At 52.4% G+C, this 19,598-nt stretch overlaps 1 protein-coding gene across 2 annotated transcripts; it reads left to right on the forward strand.

Moving 5' to 3' along the window:
- Positions 1-691: 691 nt before the first annotated feature.
- FAM110A (family with sequence similarity 110 member A) lies at positions 692-12,336 on the forward strand. 2 transcript variants are annotated; one of them, XM_079945754.1, is made up of 2 exons: positions 692-833; positions 10,709-12,336. In XM_079945754.1, the coding sequence occupies exon 2, from the start codon at positions 10,805-10,807 to the stop codon at positions 11,690-11,692; it is 888 nt and encodes a 295-aa protein (XP_079801880.1). In that variant the 5' UTR covers positions 692-833; positions 10,709-10,804; the 3' UTR covers positions 11,693-12,336. The 2 variants fall into 2 exon arrangements, with proteins under 2 accessions (XP_079801880.1, XP_079801879.1); XM_079945753.1 differs by lacking the exon at positions 692-833 and adding an exon at positions 7,270-7,363.
- The last annotated feature ends 7,262 nt before the right edge of the window (positions 12,337-19,598 follow it).

Here is a 19,598-nt window from a genome sequence, read left to right on the forward strand (position 1 = left end):
CTCAGAGGGTTATGCCATGAGCACTGACAAGAGTTTTGTCATGCAAAGCTAACTGGTATGTAAAAAACTCAGTTCTTCTGCAGGATGGATTTATATAACCAATCTCCATTCACTGAGCACTGAATTTATTTCCATTATTTTGCTATGATAAATAACGCTGGACTATATTAATCTTTGCTCACATTTTTGGTTATTTCCTTAGTAAATTTCGGGACTGCTGGGCATGCACATCTTAACGCTAACCCACTCATCATTGTGCAGTGAGGGGAACAGAGAGGGAAATGGGCTTGCACTGCCTCACACAGCGCGTTAGCTGAAGTCGGGACTAGGAACCAGCTGGGGACCAAGAGAAAGTCCCGGGTGAGCAAGGAAAAGAATTAGGTGCCTGAGCTGAAAAGGCTGCCGGAAGAATCTGAGGCCACGGGGGAGGTGAGCGGCCGGGAGGGGCTGCGGAGCCGGGGTGCTTCCTTGCCCTGCCGAAGCTAAGCGGTCGCCTGGCAACGCGGGCCGCGCGGCGTTCGAACGGAAGAGAGAAACCAATCAGGATTTCCAGGGCAAACCATTCCGGTGTCGGGGGTGGGAGTGGGGCGGCGCGCTCACTTCCCCTTCCCCTGCGCCCCAGGACCTTCGCTCTGTTGGGGGCCTTGGGACAGTCAGGTCCCCCGGCTTATCTCAGTTAAGGAGGACAGCTCCGAAGAGGCCCCGCGGGTCCTCACGTGGGGCTGAGGCCTCCCGAGCCGCGTTGGGCGCGGCCATTCCCCGCCTGGGTCCGAGCTGTCAGCCTCCTCAAGACCCGCTCTGGAGGAGCCGGACTCGCCTAGCGTGGGCTCCAGGTGAGGGTACGGGTGGTCCGGGGCGCGAGCCCGGGACTAGGGGGTCTCCATTCACCGGGCGCCTGCGGTGCGCGTCCTCCATGAGTGGTACCAGCGGAGAGGTTGTGGTACCCCATTTCACAGATGAGAACGCTGAGGCTCAGGAAGGCAAGTGTCCTGCTCAGGCGAAGTCTGGCAGAGAAGCCGATTCAGGTCCTTCTGCTCCATCTCTCAGCCTCTAGTCTAGGTAGATCTAGATTTACCTTGAGAAACCCAGACGGGTAACCGGTGGTCACTTTCTTAGCCTCTGATCAACCGGAACATGGCCAGTAGAGCTCAGGCAGCATCCCCTCCCGGCTGCCTCTTCGCCACAGCGTCCTGGGGTCTCCTGCAGGGCATCTGTCTTCACTTCCCCGGAAAGCCAGCGGGTGGATTTAGGGCTTACTTGGGATCCTTCCGCTTACGGGGCTCTGAATTACAGTGCTGTCCCTCTCAGAAAGAAGAGCTGGGGGGATCGGGCAGGACTGACATTTCTGAGCTAGGTGCCAGGTGAGCAGCTGATGGTTTGGCCCTGGACTCTTGGACCTTTGGCTGTAGGACTCTTGGGAATCTACTCCAGGTTGGGGGAAAGGGTAGAGGCACACCCTCAACGGAAGATACTAGTCACCAGAGACTTTGGAGTTGGGGGTGGGCCCGGGACCCCTCCTGGTAGAGCATCTGACCTACACCAGGCCTTGCTTCCTGGGGAGCGCCCACCCACAGGTTGCTATTGTTGTTTTCATTTTGTAGGTGGGGAAACTGAGGTTCTAAGAAGTTAAGCCCCTTGCTCAAAGTCACATGGTCAGACTTGGCAACTCTGGGGCTGGTTCCCAGTCTATCTGGCTTCCATCTTAGAATTCTAGACACTCAGAATTGTAGCATCTGGGAGTCTTGAATCTCTTCAAGGGGAGTTACTTACCCTCTCTCCTCCAAAGCCGTCTCCTGGCTTTGGGTAGACGAGCTCTGGGAGATCAGAAAGAAAACAAGTCTTTTCTTCATTCTTTCAACAGATATTTACTGCCTTCATATGCCCTGCCCTCCACCTTGTCTATTTTGTTTTTCTCAGTAGCATTTACCCCATCTGATGTCGTATAATTTCACTTATTAGCGAGTTTATTATCTTCCCTGACTGGAATGTGATACAGGGAGGGGCTAGGGTGAGGCAAGTGAGGTAGTTGCCTCCAGTGCAAAATTGAGGGGTACCCAAAGCCCCAGTAATCAAATGACTAAAGCTAACATTGATCATTTGCTCTGTGTTCTGCTGGTGGGAGACCAACTGGTATGGCCTCCATGGAGCACAGTCCCCATCTCTGTCACAATTACACATGCATCCCCCTGACCTAGCTGTCCCACTTCTAGGCAGAATGACGTAGGCACAGTGAGGCTGCAGTGTGGTTTGTAATAGAGACTAGATACACACGCTCAGTGGCCATCGGTAGGGGCTGATGGGCTCTTTATGTACTCATGTACTGATGTAGCACAACATATATTAAGTTTATTAATAACATAATATATGTTAATAACACATATTATTAAGAACAACATATATTATTCAGTGAAAGACGAAAACAGTGCACAGAGCATGTTGCTATATGCATAAAAAATAGAAAGAATATATGTCCATTATTGCTTGCATGTGCCTAAAATCTCCGTGGAAGGACATACAACTGTTTGATCACAACGATTCCTGCAGGGAGGGGAACTGGGTGGCTGGGGATAGGAATGGAGGGAGTTTTTTTTTTTTTTAAACTTCATTCCCTTTATAGCTTTTGAACTTTGAGCCATGCACATGTATCATCTGGTTGAAAAAAATATATATGTATGTATTTTAGATTATTTATCTAATCATGAGGCCACTGCCCTGTCTGTGATCTGTCATTAACTTGCTCGTGACTTTGGGCTAGTTTCTTCATTTCCCTGGGCCGAGAAAAGAAGCCATGATGGTGAGCTCAGGCCCAGGCAGGGGGCAGTCTGGGCCAGGAAGTGGGCTAGGTTGTGGGTCTGTCCCAACCCCACCTTCCCTACCTTATCCTGTGTGCCAGGCCCTTCCCTAAGGCTTTGCATGTGGTATCTCTCTTAGTTTCCACTGCAAGTCCCTTTGTCCTCATTTTGCAAGCTCAGGTGCAAACCTGAGGCCCAGCGGATTGAGTTGGTGGAGGTGTGAGGTCGTGGGCCAAACAGTAGATCCCTGCCTTAGGTGGCTGCACCCACACCCCTCGCACAGCCTGTTTGCCTCTCCCTTCCTAAGGTCTGTGCAAGGTTGACCCGGGCAAGGCTGACTCCAGGCAAGCCAGGGCACGAGCATCTGGGAAAATTCTAGAAATAGTGTGGGGTCTGGTGTGGCCCTGGAGGATGCCCAGCTGGGTGTCTCTGACCCTGACAGCTGGGCTGAAATCGAGCTGGGTTGTCCTACTGGCTGGCTGTCTCTGCTGCCAGGAGCCTTCCTGAATCCCTCTGGGGCAGGAGAGGGCCTCCCTGTCTCTGCCCAAGTCTGGGCTGAGCTCCTGCTGAATAAAATGAGAAGCAGGTGGAAGGGAGGGGTGAGGTGGGAGAGCACAATGTCATGAAAATGAAAAACATCAGAAACCACACCTCCTGCCCCCTTAGCAAAAAATAGAAATCCCCGACACCTCTTGAGCCCTTACCGTGTGCTAAGTACTTTACAAGTATGAACTCCTTTAATTCTCTCAATTCTATGATGTATGGTGGTTATTACTGCCGTTATTTCCTCCTTATGAAGGGAAACTGAGCACAAGAGATGTTTAATAACTTGCACCTAGAGCTGGAATTGGAATCCAGGGAATCTGGCTCTAGACTCTGTACCCTCTTTTTTTTCTTTTTTTTTTTAATGTATATAAAATACAATTTACCATTTTAACCATTTTTAAGTGTACAGTCTAGTGGCATGAAGTTCATTCACATTGTTGTGCAACCATCACTAATGGAAACTCCATACCCATTGAACAGTAGTAATTCCTCATTCTCTTCTCCCTCCAGCCCCTGGCAATCACCTTTCTACCTTCTGCCTCTATGAATTTGACCACTCGAGGTACATCATATAAGTGGAATCATACAGTATTTGTTCTTTTGTGACTGGCTTATTTCACTTAGCATAATGACTTTAAGTTTCATCCATGTTTGTTTATTTATCTGTCAGTGGACACTTGGGTTGTTTCCACCTTTTGGCTATTGTGAATAATGCTACTATGAACACTGGTGTACAAATATCTGTTCAAGTCCCTGCTTTCAGTTCTTTGGGGCATATACCCAGAAGTAGAATTGCTGGATCCTATAGTAATTCTATTAAAAAATTTTGCCTAACCGCCACACTGTTTCCACAGTGGCTGCGCCATTTTATATTCCCAACAGTGCACAAGGTTTCTAATTTCTCCTCATCCTCATCAACACTTGTTATTTTCTGGTTTTGTTTGTATTTTTTTTTTTTTTTTTTTTTTGCGGTACGTGGGCCTGGCTCCGGACGCGCAGGCTCAGCAGCCATGGCTCACGGGCCCAGCCTCTTGGCGGCATGTGGGATCCTCCCGGACCGGGGCGCGAACTCGTGTCCCCTGCATCGGCAGGCGGACTCTCAACCACTGTGCCACCAGGGAAGCCCCATTTGTGTGTTTGATAATGGCTGTCTTATGGGTGTGATATGGTATCTCATTCTGGTTTTGATTTGCATTTCCCTAATGATAAGTGATGCTGAGCACCTTTTCTTGTACTTATTGGCCATTTGTATACCTTCTTTTGGAGAAATATCTACTCAAGTGAGTCTGCATTCTTAGATTTGTAACCTCTGAGAGAAGGGGTCAACATTCAGTCTGGGCTGATGACGAGCTCACCCAGGAGCTGGGCATTGGAGCATCTGTTTGGTTGAATAGTTATCACAGCGCACATTTTGGTGGCGCTTGTCATGTACAGGCCTCACACTGGGAGGGAGGCACTGTTAGGGATCCTGTTTTACAGCTGGGGAAACCAAAGCATGGAGAAGTTAAGTATCTTACCCAAGTTTCAGAGCTAATCACTGGTGGAGCTGGGTTTGAACTCACTCAGGTTGGTCCTAGAGTCCATGCTACAGGGGTGGCCAGGGCGCTGGAGTGGAAAAGGGCATTGCCAGCCGTGGACCCAGTGTGTGCTGGCAGCTTTGGAGGACGGACAGGGCTCAGCTAGAGCTGTGTGGATTCCAGCTTGAATAGGGGCTCCTGGAGGCTGGAGGAGGAGTGGGACAGGTCGGGGAAGGCCTGCGTCAGGGTTGGGGGTTGGGAGGAGGCTTGGTGCTGAGGGGCCTTGGTCTTTGAGGTGGGCTCAAAGTCCAAGGGTTTTAGTCCTGCCCCTTGGTCAATGGCATCTCCTCCTGTGCTTTGTCACTGGTGGAAGGAAATATGGAAGAGTGCGATGGAGTTCTTAGCCCAATGGGCGAGATAGGAAACAAGTGATAGTGAATATCTAAAATGACAGGGTGGGATGAATGTTTGGAAGGGAAAAAACTGGGTAAAAGAGTTGGCAGGAGCCTCAGGGTGGTCAGGGAAGCCTCTCTGAAGTGGCGAAGAGGGAAGAGGTTCCAGGCAGAGAAAGGATGGTGCAAAGGCCCTGAGGCAGGAAAGACCTTGGTGTGCTCAGGAACAGCAGGGAGGACTCTATGGCTGGAGCAGGAAAAGCTGGAGATGAGGTGGGAGAGGAGGGCGGGGACTGGATCTTGGAGGGCCTGAGGGCCAAGTGGAGAGTTTGGATTTTATTCTAAGGAGATGGGGAGCCTTGGGGGCTGGGGCTGGGGTGGTTTAAGCAGAGCTGTGATGACATCTGATTTCTGTTGGGAAGACATTGCCATTATTGCCCTCATTTTATAGCTGAGGAAACAAGACCCAGAACCATAGCCAGGGAGTGATTCCTAAGGTGGCTTCTCCCTCTGGGGCCCAGAGAGAGAGGCTATAGATTCCTTAGGAGTTCCCCGGTGAGTGGCCAAAGCCCAACACTGAGGACTATCTTCTCCACACCCCTGCTCCCCAGACCCGGGCCCGCGTTCAAGTTCTGGCTCTGCCATTTACCAGCTGTGACCTCAGGCAAGTGGCCCCACCTCTCCATGCCTCAGTTTTCTCAGCTGTAAAATGGTCATAATAGTAGTATCTACCTTATAGTGTAGGTGTGAGGATTAAATGTGTTAGCACATACAAAGAGCTTAGAACAAATGCCAGGTACAAAGAAAGCACTTGGAAGAGGTCTTACCCATTTAATAAAAATTGTCACTGTTGTCTTGCTTTTACTACTGTTAGACCCTAACGGAGCACAACCACTCCCCCTAATGCTTCCCCATTGTTGCCTTAGTAGAGGGCTAGGCAGGGACCCAGCAGGCTGCCTTATCCCCCTAAAATCAGGGCCCAGGGGCTGGAAGTGGCTTCAGGGCTGACTCACTCCCAGGTGGAGGAGAGCTGTTCCTTGAGTCGCTTCCTGTCCCCTCATGCCCTCCACCCCAACCCTGGTGCAGCCCCTACCAGGCACAGACATGGAAATGGGCCCTCTTTGACCTCCCTGGGGCTCAGGTCGGAGCCCAGTGCGCAATTACTTCTCTGGGCCTCAGAATCCCAGTGGAAACTGGCTTAATCAAATGTCCCACCTGAAGTGACATAATAGAGCTTGGGCTGGCAGAAGAGACAATCACCTCCCCCCCAGGAGTTCCTTCCTGCAGGGCTACAGTCTCCTCATCTGTAAAATGGGGATGAAATAGTTCCTCCCTCCCAGGGCGGTCCAGAGATTTAAATAAGTACAGTGTCTGGCACTCAAAAATTCTAGTTATTATTATTTCTGTTATTGCTGTCCTTACTAATGTTTACAGCTTGCACAAAGCTTCTGCAGGCACTCTCAAGCTCTAAGAACTCACACTGACCTGGCCTGGAAGGTAGGACTTTCCTTTATTGACAGAATGGAAGGCCAGAGAGGTCCAGCAACCTGCCTGGGGACACACAGCTAGAAAGGAGTGGCATTAATTAAGGCTTGATCTGGGGGGAAAGTGCCCAGGTTGGACTCTCCAGGGTGACTTTGGCAACTGACTCAGCCTGTCCTAGCCTCAGTTTTCCATTAGTCAAATGGGGATAATAACAGAGCTCCCCTTGTAGGGGTTGTTGGGAAGATTAAAATGGGTTAATTAACACCAGGAAAAGTTAATACATTAACTGCTGGTCATTGTGGCTGTGGGAAGGGGGACTCAGTTTTTCCATCTCCAAGATGGGTCCGGTTGCCTGAGCTGTCCACTAAGACTCTGTGTGCCAGATGTGCGGGCCAGTGCAGCTGTGGGATAGGTGGGCCTGGCTCTCGGAAGAACTTCCTGGGGTCGGTCGGGGGCGGCTGGGATCGGGTCCCGGCCGCTGCCTGGCTTTCGTTCTCCCTTTTCGAGTAATACCTGGGCCGGCGTGTTCACCTGCCCGGGGCCGGCCGCCGGAAGTTGCGCAAACGCGTGTTACCTGAGCCCAGGTGGGCCGGGCCGGAGCAGCGCAGAGCGGCGGCAAGGGCGCTGCCAGGTACGTGCGGGCCGGAGCCGGGGGCACGGGGCCGGGGTCGGGGGCTGCCCGGGCACCTCTCCCTCCTCCTCAGGGAAGGCGGGGACCGGGCAGGGACTCACCTTCAGGGCTGGACGAGGCTGTAGGAATCGGCCATCAGCTCCCTCATTTAAGAGCCAGGACAACCCGGGCTCAGAGAGGGGAGGCGAGCAGACAGAATCACAGAGCACGCCGCCGCTGGGAATCTCCAGGATTGCCCCCAGTTGGGAAGGGCAAAAGCCAGACCAGGGATCCGTGCTCCCCCTACTCCCCCTCGAGGCTGACGCCAGGGAAGCCGGTGGGGAGTGAGCAAGGTGAGGCTGCATGCCCCGGGGATGCCAATGAGAAGGGCCCGGGACCGGCGCTTCTGCGGTCATTTGTGGGTAATGTTTGAAATCCGTGGGTGGGGCGTTGGGCGATGAGAGGAGGCCTCAGAGAGGACACGAGTCCCACGCGGGGACCGGGACCCTGGCTTTAACTTTCAGGAGCCACCGCACATCGTGCTTTGCCCACCGGTGAAATGAGTCTTGTTCACTGATTAGCCTCCTTTGTCCGCCGCTTAGGCTCGGGCAGACGCTTCTGGAGAATGCTTAGAGACCCCTGCGAGAGGGGCGGTCTCAGGAGTTGGGTCAAATTCATAATAAAAACAAGGAGCCCAGTTCATGCAGCGCCGCCTTTTTAACAGGTGCTGAGGAAAGTCCTCGACTTGTTTTTATCGCTCGATCCTCACGGTGACCTGGAGGATCAGGAAGGTGTATTTTTAACAGCATTTCACACATAAGGAAACCAAGTCTGGAAGAGGCGCAGCTGCTTGCGCAAGGCGCACAGCGGGCGAGGGGGCCAGCTCCGGGCGAGACGGCCAGCGGCCCTAAAGCCGGGTTTGGCTTCTAGCATCTGTCCGGGTGCCGCCGGAAGAGCCCCTGGGGTCCGCACGTCCGGCCCGAGGGGGTGGGGGCCCGAGCCGGGTGGGGGGTGGAGGGGGGGTGTCGCAGAACGTTTGCCCTAGCCCTGCCCATCTGACCTCCTTCCTCCTTCTGTTTCCCGGGATGGTGCCCGGGAGGAAACCAATGCCACCAACGGGTTGGACTGGTTTGGGAGGCGGGGGCCCGGGGGTAGGGCAGAGTCTAGCTACGTTGACAGGGCTCAGCAAGGCTGCCTTTCCTGTGACCCTTCCCTCCTGACGTCTCCTTGGGGGTGGGCCCTGAGTGGGGCAGCCTTTCTCTCCCACCTACTCCATCCCTTCTAACTCGGGAGCAGCTCTGGCTCTGGGCCAACAGCCCCCAAGGTTCTATTGTCAACTTGCCTTTGCTGCAGAGATCTCAGACTGGGGGCTGGGGGCCAGACTGGGGCGGGGGGCAGATATGTTTGCAGGTATGTTTTGTTTGCCCTGTCCATGCACTGTTTTTAAAATTATTATTATCAAATATGCTAAGAATCTAGAGTTTCCATGCAATTCTGGGTTCCCAGCTTCCTAGAACATCCTATACCTACCATCTTGGACCCATATGCCTACAGTAGGGTGGGTATGCCCCTCTCTATTTTATCCCTGGTCTGCCTGCTTACATTTGGTCCCCATAGGTATTTCAGGTCAGTAAATATTTATTGACTGCCTATTATGTGTAAAGAGCAATACCTTGAAACTGAGATACAGTGAACAAAACGGACACCCCCCCCACCCCCACCCCCTTCATGGAGCTGTTTTAGGAGAATGTGAGCAACAATGAGTAAAACTATTCGTTTTTTTTTAGATAAGTGAATCAGGCTTCATATGAATTTGTGTCTTATTTATTGTCTCTGGGACCTAGGTTGGTTACTTCTTTGAATCCCAGTTTCTCCATCTGTAAAAATGAGGTGACAATGACCTGTATCACAGACTTGTTGGAAGATTACAGGAGAGGATGGTGTCAAATGTCTAGAAGACGGATTCCTCTCTCCCCTCCCCCATCCAGACTCTTCCCTCCTGGCATTCTGGATGTCTAGGTGGGGCTGTCCAACATAGCTTTCTGCTACGGCTGGAAATGCTCTAATCTGTGCTGTCTAGTATAGTGACCACTGGCCACATGTGACTATTGAGCCCTTAAAATGTGGCTAGTGTGATTCAGGAACTGAATTGTGTGTATTTACTATAAATTTAAAGTTAAGGCTGAGTAGCCGTGTGTGGCTAGTGGCTGTTGAATTAGACAATACAGGTTTAGACGGCCTGAGCTACAGGTCCTCTTGAGGATCGCCTAGACAGAGTCCCTTTCCCCCATTTTACACAAGAAAGGGTTCAGGACTTGGTCTATGGGTTTTCTTCTGGCCCATCTCCAGGGGACTGCGGGGGGCACTTTGTGGCTCTAGCCCTTCCTTGGAAAAAAGGTCAGGGGTGGCCTGAGGTCTGGGGTACTGGGCCCTGATGCTTAGGTGATCACGTGGAGACCTGTGCATCCGGATGTGGGCCCTCCTGCCTATGCGTGTCCGTCCTACTGCTGCTGGCAGATCCGGAGTCTGCTGGTTGCTCCTAAGCAGGGCTGTGTGATCTTGGGCATTTCCAGCTTCTCTCAGAGCAGCATAGCTCAGGGCTGACGTTTCCACCTGACAGGCATCCGTGGATTGCTGTGGGCCTGGCATTGGAATTTCATACTGGAAGCTAATGGGTGTCTGGACTCCATTGGGGCAGGGGTGGGGACTTTCTACACTCCTCCTCCACAAGCTCTGCTGCTATGCCTGGGGCCTGGCATGTCTAGGCGGGCGGCACAGGGCAGCTTCCTGCCTGGGTGAGTGTGGGGTGGAGGTGGTACCAGGCTTCCTGTGGGCATTCCAGGTGGGGTGTGGGGTTGGAGCCCTTTCTCTTGGTCACTCAACCCCAAGACCCCTGCGCAAGCACCTCCCTGCTTGGAGGCAAGGGGCAGAGCCACCAACTTGCTGAATTAGCTTAATCAAGCTCACCTCCCTGGGCTTCAGTTTACGCATTTGCAAGATGGAACTGTGAAGAGGACCCACTCTTCACAGTTGAGCCGGCTGGTGCCCAGCACTCAGCCTGGAACCCCCTTTGCTTCCTTTAAAATGTGCCATGTCCCATCTTTTCTGCACAGGCTGCCCGTGTCTTTCTTCTTTGGCACCTTTTTTTTCTCTCTGCCTCAGCTGGGCTGGGCCCTCGGAGAAGGAGGGGGGGTGGGCGGAGTCACAGGCCCGTGAGCGGGTGCTTTCTGCCTGCTTATTGGCTCTCTGTGAATCAGAGGCGTGGCCTTTACCTTTTAATGGGGAAGGCGTCTTCAGCTTTTCTCAGTCTTTGCTGAGCCTTTGTCTGAGTGTGCTCTGCCCCTTTCTTTCTTTCCTCCGCCGCAGCCGTTGCGGTGTCCAGCTGCCAGCTTTCCGCCTGGATCTCTGTCTCCTCATTTCTCCAGTCTCCTCAGACAGAAGCCCTCGGGGTATGTAACAGCCATGCCTGTGGACACGCTGACTCCGGGAGCCCGAGACACCCCCGCCCTACCTTTCCGCCTACAGACCAAGGTCCCCGGCTACCAGCTACAGCGGCCAGCAGACTGTGGAGCCCGGAAACCTAGTGCTGTAGAGCGCCTGGAGGCCGACAAGGCCAAGTATGTCAAGAGCCTGCATGTGGCCAATACCCGCCAGGAACCTGTGCAGCCCCTGCTGTGCAAACAACCACTCTTCAGCCCTGGAACTCGCCGCACGGTGCTCACGCCTTGCCGCCGAGTCCTGCCTGGCCCCGGCCGCCGGCCCCAGCTGGACCTGGACATCCTGAGCAGCCTCATCAACTTGTGTGATAGTCCTGTGTCCCCTGCTGAGGCCAGCCGTACCCCCGGACGGTCAGAGGGGGCCCGCCAGGCTCCCCCAGCCACCCCCCCACGCCCACCACCCAGTATTGCTGCAGTCCGCCGAGTGGATGTCCTTCCCTTGCCGGCGTCACCTGCCCAGCCCTGCCCATCACCAGGCACTGCCGCCACCTCTAGCCCGGCCCGGCCCCCAGGTTTGCAACGCTCCAAGTCAGACCTGAGTGAGCGCTTCTCCCGGGCAGCAGCCGACCTGGAGAGATTTTTTAACTTCTGCGGCCTGGACCAGGAGGAGGCACGGGGATTGGGTGTGGCCCACCTAGCCCGGGCCAACTCAGACATCGTGTCCCTGGCTGGGCCCAGTGCTGGGCCGGCTAGCTCCGAGGGGGGCTGCTCCCGCCGCAGCTCTGCCACCATCGAGGAGCTGGCTCGGGAGCGCGTCCCCTATGGTGTGTCAGTGATAGAGCGCAACGCCCGGGTGATCAAATGGCTGTATGGGTTGCGACAAGCGCGGGAGACTCCAGCAGCTGAGGGCTAGGCCTCCATGGGACTCGACATTCGCCACGGGACAGATCTTAGAGAAGCCATAGGCCCCTTGACCTCTCCTGCATCCATTCCCTGGCTTGGGGCAGACCAGAAGCTGCTGCCTCATGTGAACTTGCTATAGAGGCAAAGCCTCAGAGTCTGGACCAGCATCCGTCTGACAAGGACTGACCCGGAGAGAGTTGGCTCTTGACCTTGGACTACCGCCTACGCCTCACATGTGGGGTTTTGACGTGGATGGACCCCTGCTTGTAGGTTTGGATTTGGGGCACTTAGCCCTTCCCACTGAGAGTGAGGGACCAAGGGATCTCACCAGAGCTGTCTACCCAGCAGCTCTGTTTCTTTCTTCCTTCCTTGGCCTCTGTCCTTTACTGACTTCCTCTTCCTTACCCAGTGGGCCTTGGTTCCCTGGGAACTCACCCTGGGGTGGGGGTAGGAAGGAGTGGCCTATCCACATTTTTCAAGGGGCGTGCCAGCCTGGGCCTAGGTGGGTAGACTACAGAAAGGACTGGTAGGAGTCTGCACTGCTCTGACTTCCCTCCTCTTGGTTAATAAACACAAATGCTTGTTTTTCAAGGGCTGGGTCATCAGACTCTTCTGTGTACACAAGGAGGGGTGGGGGAAGTCTTGGGGTGGGGCCTTCAAAACTCAGTGATTGCCCACCCCAGGATCGGGGGGGTAGGAGGCCAGTGGCTGGCTCTGCCTGAGACTCGCCTCACAGGGCACCCTCATAACCCCTCTGGGAGGCTAGCTGATGGGCCTCCTTCATAGTGGAGGACGCTGGGTCTGGCCACAGAGTGAATCAGGAAAGAACTGAGAAGAGGACTGGAGACTTTCCCCTGCACCAGGAAGGGTACCTGCCTGGGAAAGGCTGACAGGTACATGGACCCTCCCCAACCGTAAGTATTCTGCCCTTTCCCACCCCAGCCCAGTTCCCAAGAGGGCAGGAAGCTCAGAGGGGGCAAGCCCTGAACTTGAGGTCACACAGGCCATCGATTGGAGGTTGGAAGTGGAAGTTCTTAGAGGAAGAGGGACTTGAGGTGTATAGCAAAAATGAGCGGCCTTGCCTCCAACTCTAGGTGACCCTGGGAAAGCCAGTCCTCCCTCTCTGGGCCTCCGTGGGAGAGTTGGAGGCATGGTCCTGCTTGGGTTGGGGGAAGGGGAAGGAGGTGGCTGGCACTGGGCTGTGAGGTCTCGGCTCCTTTCCATCTCCCTCCAGGTTAGTTACCTGCTAGGAGACCCCTGCCCCCCACCCTTGGCTGGTGAAGCAGCCAGGGCCGGGCACACAAAGGGTGAGAGCCTGGGTGGCCTCTGTATCCCCTCTTCCCGTGGGGGGGTGGCAGGGCTGGGTGGTGCTTCCTCTCCCGCAGGCTGCCTGGGCTGCAGCGCTCAGAAACAGGAAGCTCTAATGGGGGCTCTGGTGACAGGTTTGATGTAGGTTTTATTTTAAGCATAAAGAGGAGATTTCCGTTGGGCTGTTGACAAACATCTAGGTCAGCCCAGCTGTCTGTCTGTCTGACAGTCCACAACCAGTCCCCAGGCTTGGCTGGGCCTGGGCCATTTGGGGAAACAAGGGGAAATCGGGTTATAGAAGAGGATGGTGTTCAAATTCATGAGAATGGAGTTCACCCCTCATGATACAGATGGGGAGACTGAGGCATAGGAGGGGGATGACCCACCATAGGCTCCCAGCAAGTTTGGCAACTCAGGAGTGGCGCCTTCTGGTCCCCAGGTTAAAGGAGTGATGGGGTCGGGGGGATAATCTGGGTAAGCTCTGCAGAGGTCGTGTCCTTTGAGGTGTCAAAGACCTTTCCCTCCAAGGCCACCCAGACAGAAGTCGGTGCTAAGGGTTGCCCCTTGCCATGAGCTGCCAGACCCCCAGAAACACAAGAAGGTGGGAGTGTTGGCTGCATTTTACGTGTGAAGAAATTGAGGTTTGGGTCACAGGACTGTTGGTGATGGGCTGGGAGACCCCTTGTTCCTGGAGGAAGTTTCAGTACTGGGCTCAGACCTTTCATACTAAACCTGTCACTGAGTCCTCAAGGTGGCTTCTTTATGGTCACCTGAGAAGGTCACCTCTTGTCTTAGAGCAGGGAGGGGTAGTGGCTTGCGGGCTGTCACAGAGCGGGCCTGCACTCCAGCCTGGGGTCACACCCTGGGCTGCTGGACACCCCAGTCACCGGCACTCTGGCTCCTTGATTCTCCCGACACACGCCTCACCTCTCTTCCCCATTCTGGCGGCCTTTCCTCCTAGTCACTATTGAGCACCTACTGGATGCCCAGCGGTTGACAAGACAGCCATGGGCCCTGCCAAGTCTAGGGGGAGGGAAGGGGCAGCTAAGCAGAAACTAGTCATTTACACTCAGGGACTTCTGCCCTAAGACCAGAGCTGTTCCTAGGAGCTGGGCCAGGGGGAGCCGAGAGGAGCATTGGGAGGGTCTGTTGGAAGAAAGCAGGGAGGGATTCTTGGAAGTGGGGAAAGTGCCACATTGAGCCTTGATTTCTCTGACAGGGGCTGCCTCGTTCTGGGAGGGCTTCCCCTCCTCCAGGATTCTGTGGAGGGAGCGGCTAGGGGCTTCTGCCACTCCCCTTACCCACCGGTCTACCAGCCTCGGGGATCTGCAGAAACAGGCCCTCTATTGTTTTGCCTCCAGTTGGAGTGTGAGGGACAGTGAGTGGCAGCCCCTGTGTTTCAGGCCCTCTGAGGGCCTGCAGCTGCTGCCCTGTCCCCTGGGGCCGCCTGGCCTCCATAGTAACTTCCCCAGGCCAGATTGGCCCCAGCTGCCTAGCCCCTAATTAGGCAGAGATGAGATATCTGCTCCCTGATCTATTTCCCACCAGCTAATTATACACATGTGGGCTTAGGAGACTGGCAACCTGGCTGGCTACTTCTGTCATGAAGGTGTGATGGGCCCACTGGGAAATGTACCCATCCCTACCTGCCGGACCTCAGTTTATCCTTTTGGCAGAGGATGGGATATAGCAAGGGGCATTGTTCCTGTCCCTGATGAAATGGTTCTGGCTTTGTTAATGAGTTGCTGAAGGGGACCAGGGGGAGGAGACCCCCATCCTGCCTGACATCCTGTGTCCAGGGGGAGTATGCAGGTCCATCCAGGCCCAAGACAGAAGTGCCCCATCCAGTTTTTTTTTAATTTAATATTATTTTTCATAAAATATATTCATATATTTCCCCCAAAATTTTATTAAGAAAAATTTCAAAGTTGAAAGTATTATATAGTGAACACTGATATATCACCTACTAGATGCACAGTTGTTAATATTTTGCTGTATTTCCTCTATCAGACATCTATCCATCTATCCACCCATTAAAACAACTTGTTATTTTTTGAAGCTTTTCAAAGTAGGCTGCAAACATCAGTACCCTTCCCCTTAAAGGCACTTCAGCATGCATTTCATTAGCTAGAGTTCTGTATCTGTTTATGGTTATTCTTGGGAGTGGGAGGTAAAATTTATATACAGTGAAATGCATAGATCTTAAAGGACCATTTGCTGAGTTTAGACAAGTACATACTGTACTCCAAACCCTAGTCAGGATATAGAGCCGTGAAAAGTTCCCTCACGTTCCTTCCGTCAGTTCCTGTCCCCAACTCATGGATGGATCTATATAAATACTACTAATAAAAACATTCCCTTGCCCTGTGCTTCCCACTCCCAGCCCTGCTCCCCAAAGCAACCACAGTCAACTTTTTAAACTATTTCTTCTGGTACTTTCCTCTGTATTTCTAAGTAACATTCTTTTCCTGCTATTTTCTTTTTTTTTTTGGTACGCGGGCCTCTCACTGCCGTGGCCTCTCACTGCCGTGGCCTCTCCCGTTGCAGAGCACAGGCTCCGGACGCGCAGGCTCAGCGGCCATGGCTTACGGGCCCAGCTGCTCCGCGGCACGTGGGATCCTCCCAGACCGGGGCAAGAACCCGCGCCCCCTGCATCGGCAGGCGGACTCTAAACCACTGCGCCACCAGGGAAGCCCTCCTGCTATTTTCTTGATTATTTTAGGCAAATATTGACTTTCAGGTCTGATGTTCCCACAGTGTGGCTTCTGCAGCCTGACTGTCTGGGTTTGAATTCCAGCCCTTCTCCTTACTGGCCAGATGACCTTGGGCAAGTGACTTAACCACCCGATGCCTCAGTTTCCTCATTTGTAAAATGAGAGTAATAAGAATATTGAAGTTATTGGACTGTTATGAGGATTCAACATGTGAAGTGCCTAGAATAAGGCACACCACCCAGTAAGTGGTCAAAACTCTTTCTTTTTGTAGTTTTTATTATCAAGGAAGACAATTTTTCTCTACCTCCTTTCCTTTCAAAATCTACATTTATCACAATTTTTCATTAAATGATTAATTAATGTTATTTATATTGTGACCATATAAATATTGTTTCTTTCCAAGTTGCATATTACAGTTACATTTCCCTTTTTGTGCAACTCTGTTCTTCCTGGAGTTACTACCTGCTTTGGTTTTTCATTTGCTTAGTTTCTTCTTTACTCACCCTTAATTCTCTGACATCCTCAATTTCTCCATGGTTACACATAGAAGATACTTTATTGGTTCCAGTTTTCTTCCTGAAACCCTTCATATGCTTTTTAACAATCCCACCCCCCCTTTCAAAAACAACAATGGGACCAATTTAAAAACTAGAATCTCAAGCACAAGTACAATTTGTAAGATAAGCCTTTGTTAGCATCCACGCTCTGTCCCTGCTCACGTGGGTCTCTAAGAGGAATAAAAACTGAGGCTGTGACACCCCTGCCAGGCCTCTCCATTTACCCACAGGAACCCCTCAGCACTGTCTGCTCACAGCTGCCAACCTCTGGCTTGTCCTGTGCCCTTCGCTTTATTCATCGATTCATTCAGCAAAAGTCTACTGGGTCCTTCTTCACCCCTGGAACTGTACTGGGCAGTGCCAGCAACATAGAGCTTGGGCAGTATCAACCCATCTGTTCCCAGATTGGCATTTACATTGACATTACATTACATTGGCAGCCAGGAGAGTGGTCTGGATAGAGGTGTGTGTGGGGTTGGGTGATGGCTCTGTGTGTGTGTGTGAGACTTGTAGGGGCTAGTGAGTGTCTGTATGGGTGCCAACAGATTTTATATGAAAAGTTATCTGTGTGCATTTATGCGCATATGTGCATAGATGTTGTCTGCACAGTGTGTGTTCACCAGGTATATGTATCAGATAGCCCTTGCTGTGTAACAGGCCACCCTAGACCCAGTGGCCTAAAACAACAAATTATTAGTTTATGATTCTACGAATTGGCAATCTGGTCTGGGATCAGCTGGGCAGTTCTGGTTTTACCTAGGCTCACCGATGTAGCTGCAGTCAGCTGGGGCTTGGTGATCTTGGAGGGCCTCACTCACATGTCTGGCAGTTGGCGGGCTGTTTGCTGGGGTGCTTCAGTTCACCTCCAGGAGGCTAGCACGGGCTCATTCACATGGTGATCTTGAGGTTTCGTGTTCAGCTCCAATGCACCAGTGCTTTTTAAAGCCTCTTCTTGAGTTATGATTACTAATGTTCCATTGGCCAAAGTGACATGGTCAAGTCAGATTCAAGGGGTAAAGAAACAGATTCCATTTCTTAGTCATACTGCAAAGGGCATGAGTACAGGCATGGAGGAATTTTTGCAGCTGGCTTTCAATTTATCACAGCCTATGTGTGCTGGGTAAAGAACTGGGGAAAGTTCCCACCTTTGGAATCAGAAGAAGCTGGATTTTTTGGTGCCGCCACTTGTCTGATCTTCGCCAAGTTGCCTCGCCTCTCTGAGCTCTGTAAACTGGATAAAATTGAATGACATGAGATGGTCTTTGTAAGTGCTTATTCCATTCATTTGTTCATTCATGCAACACATATTTATTAGGGCCTACTACATGCCAAGCCCTTGGCACGCCCTGGGGAGATTGCAGTGAACAAAATGAACCAAAACACTTGCCCTTGGGAGGCTTAGTCTAGGTTGTGGACAGACACCAGTTGATCATCCCAATAATTTTATGATCACTAAGATTAGGTCCTGAAGGAAGGAGAGGTTGCTGACCTGACCAGGGAGGTCTCGGAAGCCTGAGATATCTGAGCTGAGATGTGAAGGATAGGTAGGAGTTAAGCAGGAGAAGAGAGGATAGGAGTGGAAAAGGATTACAGATTGAAGGACCAGCATGTGCAAAGGCCCTGTGGTGGGAGGAGTAGATTATTGGAACAGAGAGAGTAGGTGAGGCTGAACCTGGAGCATAAGGGCCTGACTGTCTGAGGCTATCAGAGCTTTTGAACAATGGGAGGGTCTATCTTGCCAGGCAGCCTGAAAAAAAACCCCAAAGGTCTAACAGTGTTCTACAAGGCCCTCATGACCAGGATCCCTGTGACTCCTCCCCCTTCCCCTTTACCTACTCTGATACAGTCCGCTGCTTCCTCGATGTTCCTGAAACACAATAGACACATTTCTACCTCAGGGACTTTGTACTTACTATTTCCACTGCCAGCATCTATCCTACTCTAGGTATCCACATGACTCATGCCCTCACTTCATTCAGGTCTCTGCCCACATGTCACCTCCTCAGAGAGGCCTTCTCTGACCCACCCATTCACTGCTTTCCGCAGCTAAACCATCAGCACGCAACAGCCACTAGTTCCCTACCCTGGTTTATTTTTCTTCCTAGAAAAATACTCCCTCACCCCACCTCCCACCGACACTTACAGTAAACAAAGGCCACATTATATTTCTTGTGTGTGTCTCTCACTAGAATGCAGCTCCAGGAGGCATGGGCTCTACTTTGTCTAGGCTGTGTCCCCCTCCCCTGGGGAACAAGAGGTGTTTCATAACCACCTGTTGGGTGAAGGAATGAGTGAAAACAAGTGAGTGAATGGCATGCTGGAAAGAACTGACTCCTAGAAATTAGGAGAGCTGGCTTCAAGCCCCAGCTGGGTGAACTAGAGAAATCATTCACCTTTCTGTTCCTTGGTTTCCCCAGCTGTGCTGTGAGGTGTTTGTGGTCTCTAGGTTCGTTCTGGGTTTGGAAAGGAAGACTCCAGGCTATGGAGGGTTAGGGCCTGTCAGGGAGGAAGGGAACTGGGGCCTTCTCCATTGCCTTCCTGGGGATGAAAATAGCCTAGCCCAACCCCTAGGCTGGCCCCTTACCCTCACTGTGGCACGCAGCTGGAGCCAGGGGGCTCTGTCTGGAGCCTGCCAGCCTGGCGCTGGGCTGGAATCAGGCCGCCTGACAGCTGGGCCAGGCAGCCCTGGGAGGTTCTTAAGGGCAAACTGGGCCTATTGGATGCCGCCAACCTCCCTCCGCACCTCCCCTTCCTTTCTCAGTGTCCACTGGCAGGGTAAATCCCTTAATCTTCTACATGTCTGCAACCTTTGCAGCTTGCAAAACTCCTTCTTGGTCTGTGTCTAATTTCACTCTGCATGGTAACTGCTTTACTGGTGGGAGCATTAAGCCTCAGAGTGGACAGCTGCCTCGTTGGAGGTTACATAGCCAGGACCTAGTGCAGTTATGGGGGAACCCAGGTCGGCACAGCCCTGCGCTGCCCTGCCTGCCTCTGTGCGTGTGTGTCTTGTATTGTGTGTGTGTGTGTGTGTGTGTGTGTGTGTGTAGGGTGGCATTATCACGGTTAAACCTCGCTACCAGTGCCCTCCCTTCACCACCAGCTCCCAGAGTCTCTGATAGGCTGGAGGTTAACAACTTGTGGAATCAAAATGCCTGGGTTGAGATCCCACCTTTGCTGCATCCTAACTGGGTGGACTGTTGGGTTACCACTGTCCCCCACCTCAATGTCTGCCAATAGGACAAATCCCTTAGATCTGGACACCGGTAGGACTAACATTATATGCATTGACCAGGTTTTAAAAAATTGAATTAGTTTCCAGTATTTAAGCATTCAAACA

The sequence above is a fragment of the Stenella coeruleoalba genome, assembly GCF_951394435.1.
Source record: "Stenella coeruleoalba genome assembly, chromosome: 15".
Lineage (NCBI taxonomy): Eukaryota > Metazoa > Chordata > Mammalia > Artiodactyla > Delphinidae > Stenella > Stenella coeruleoalba.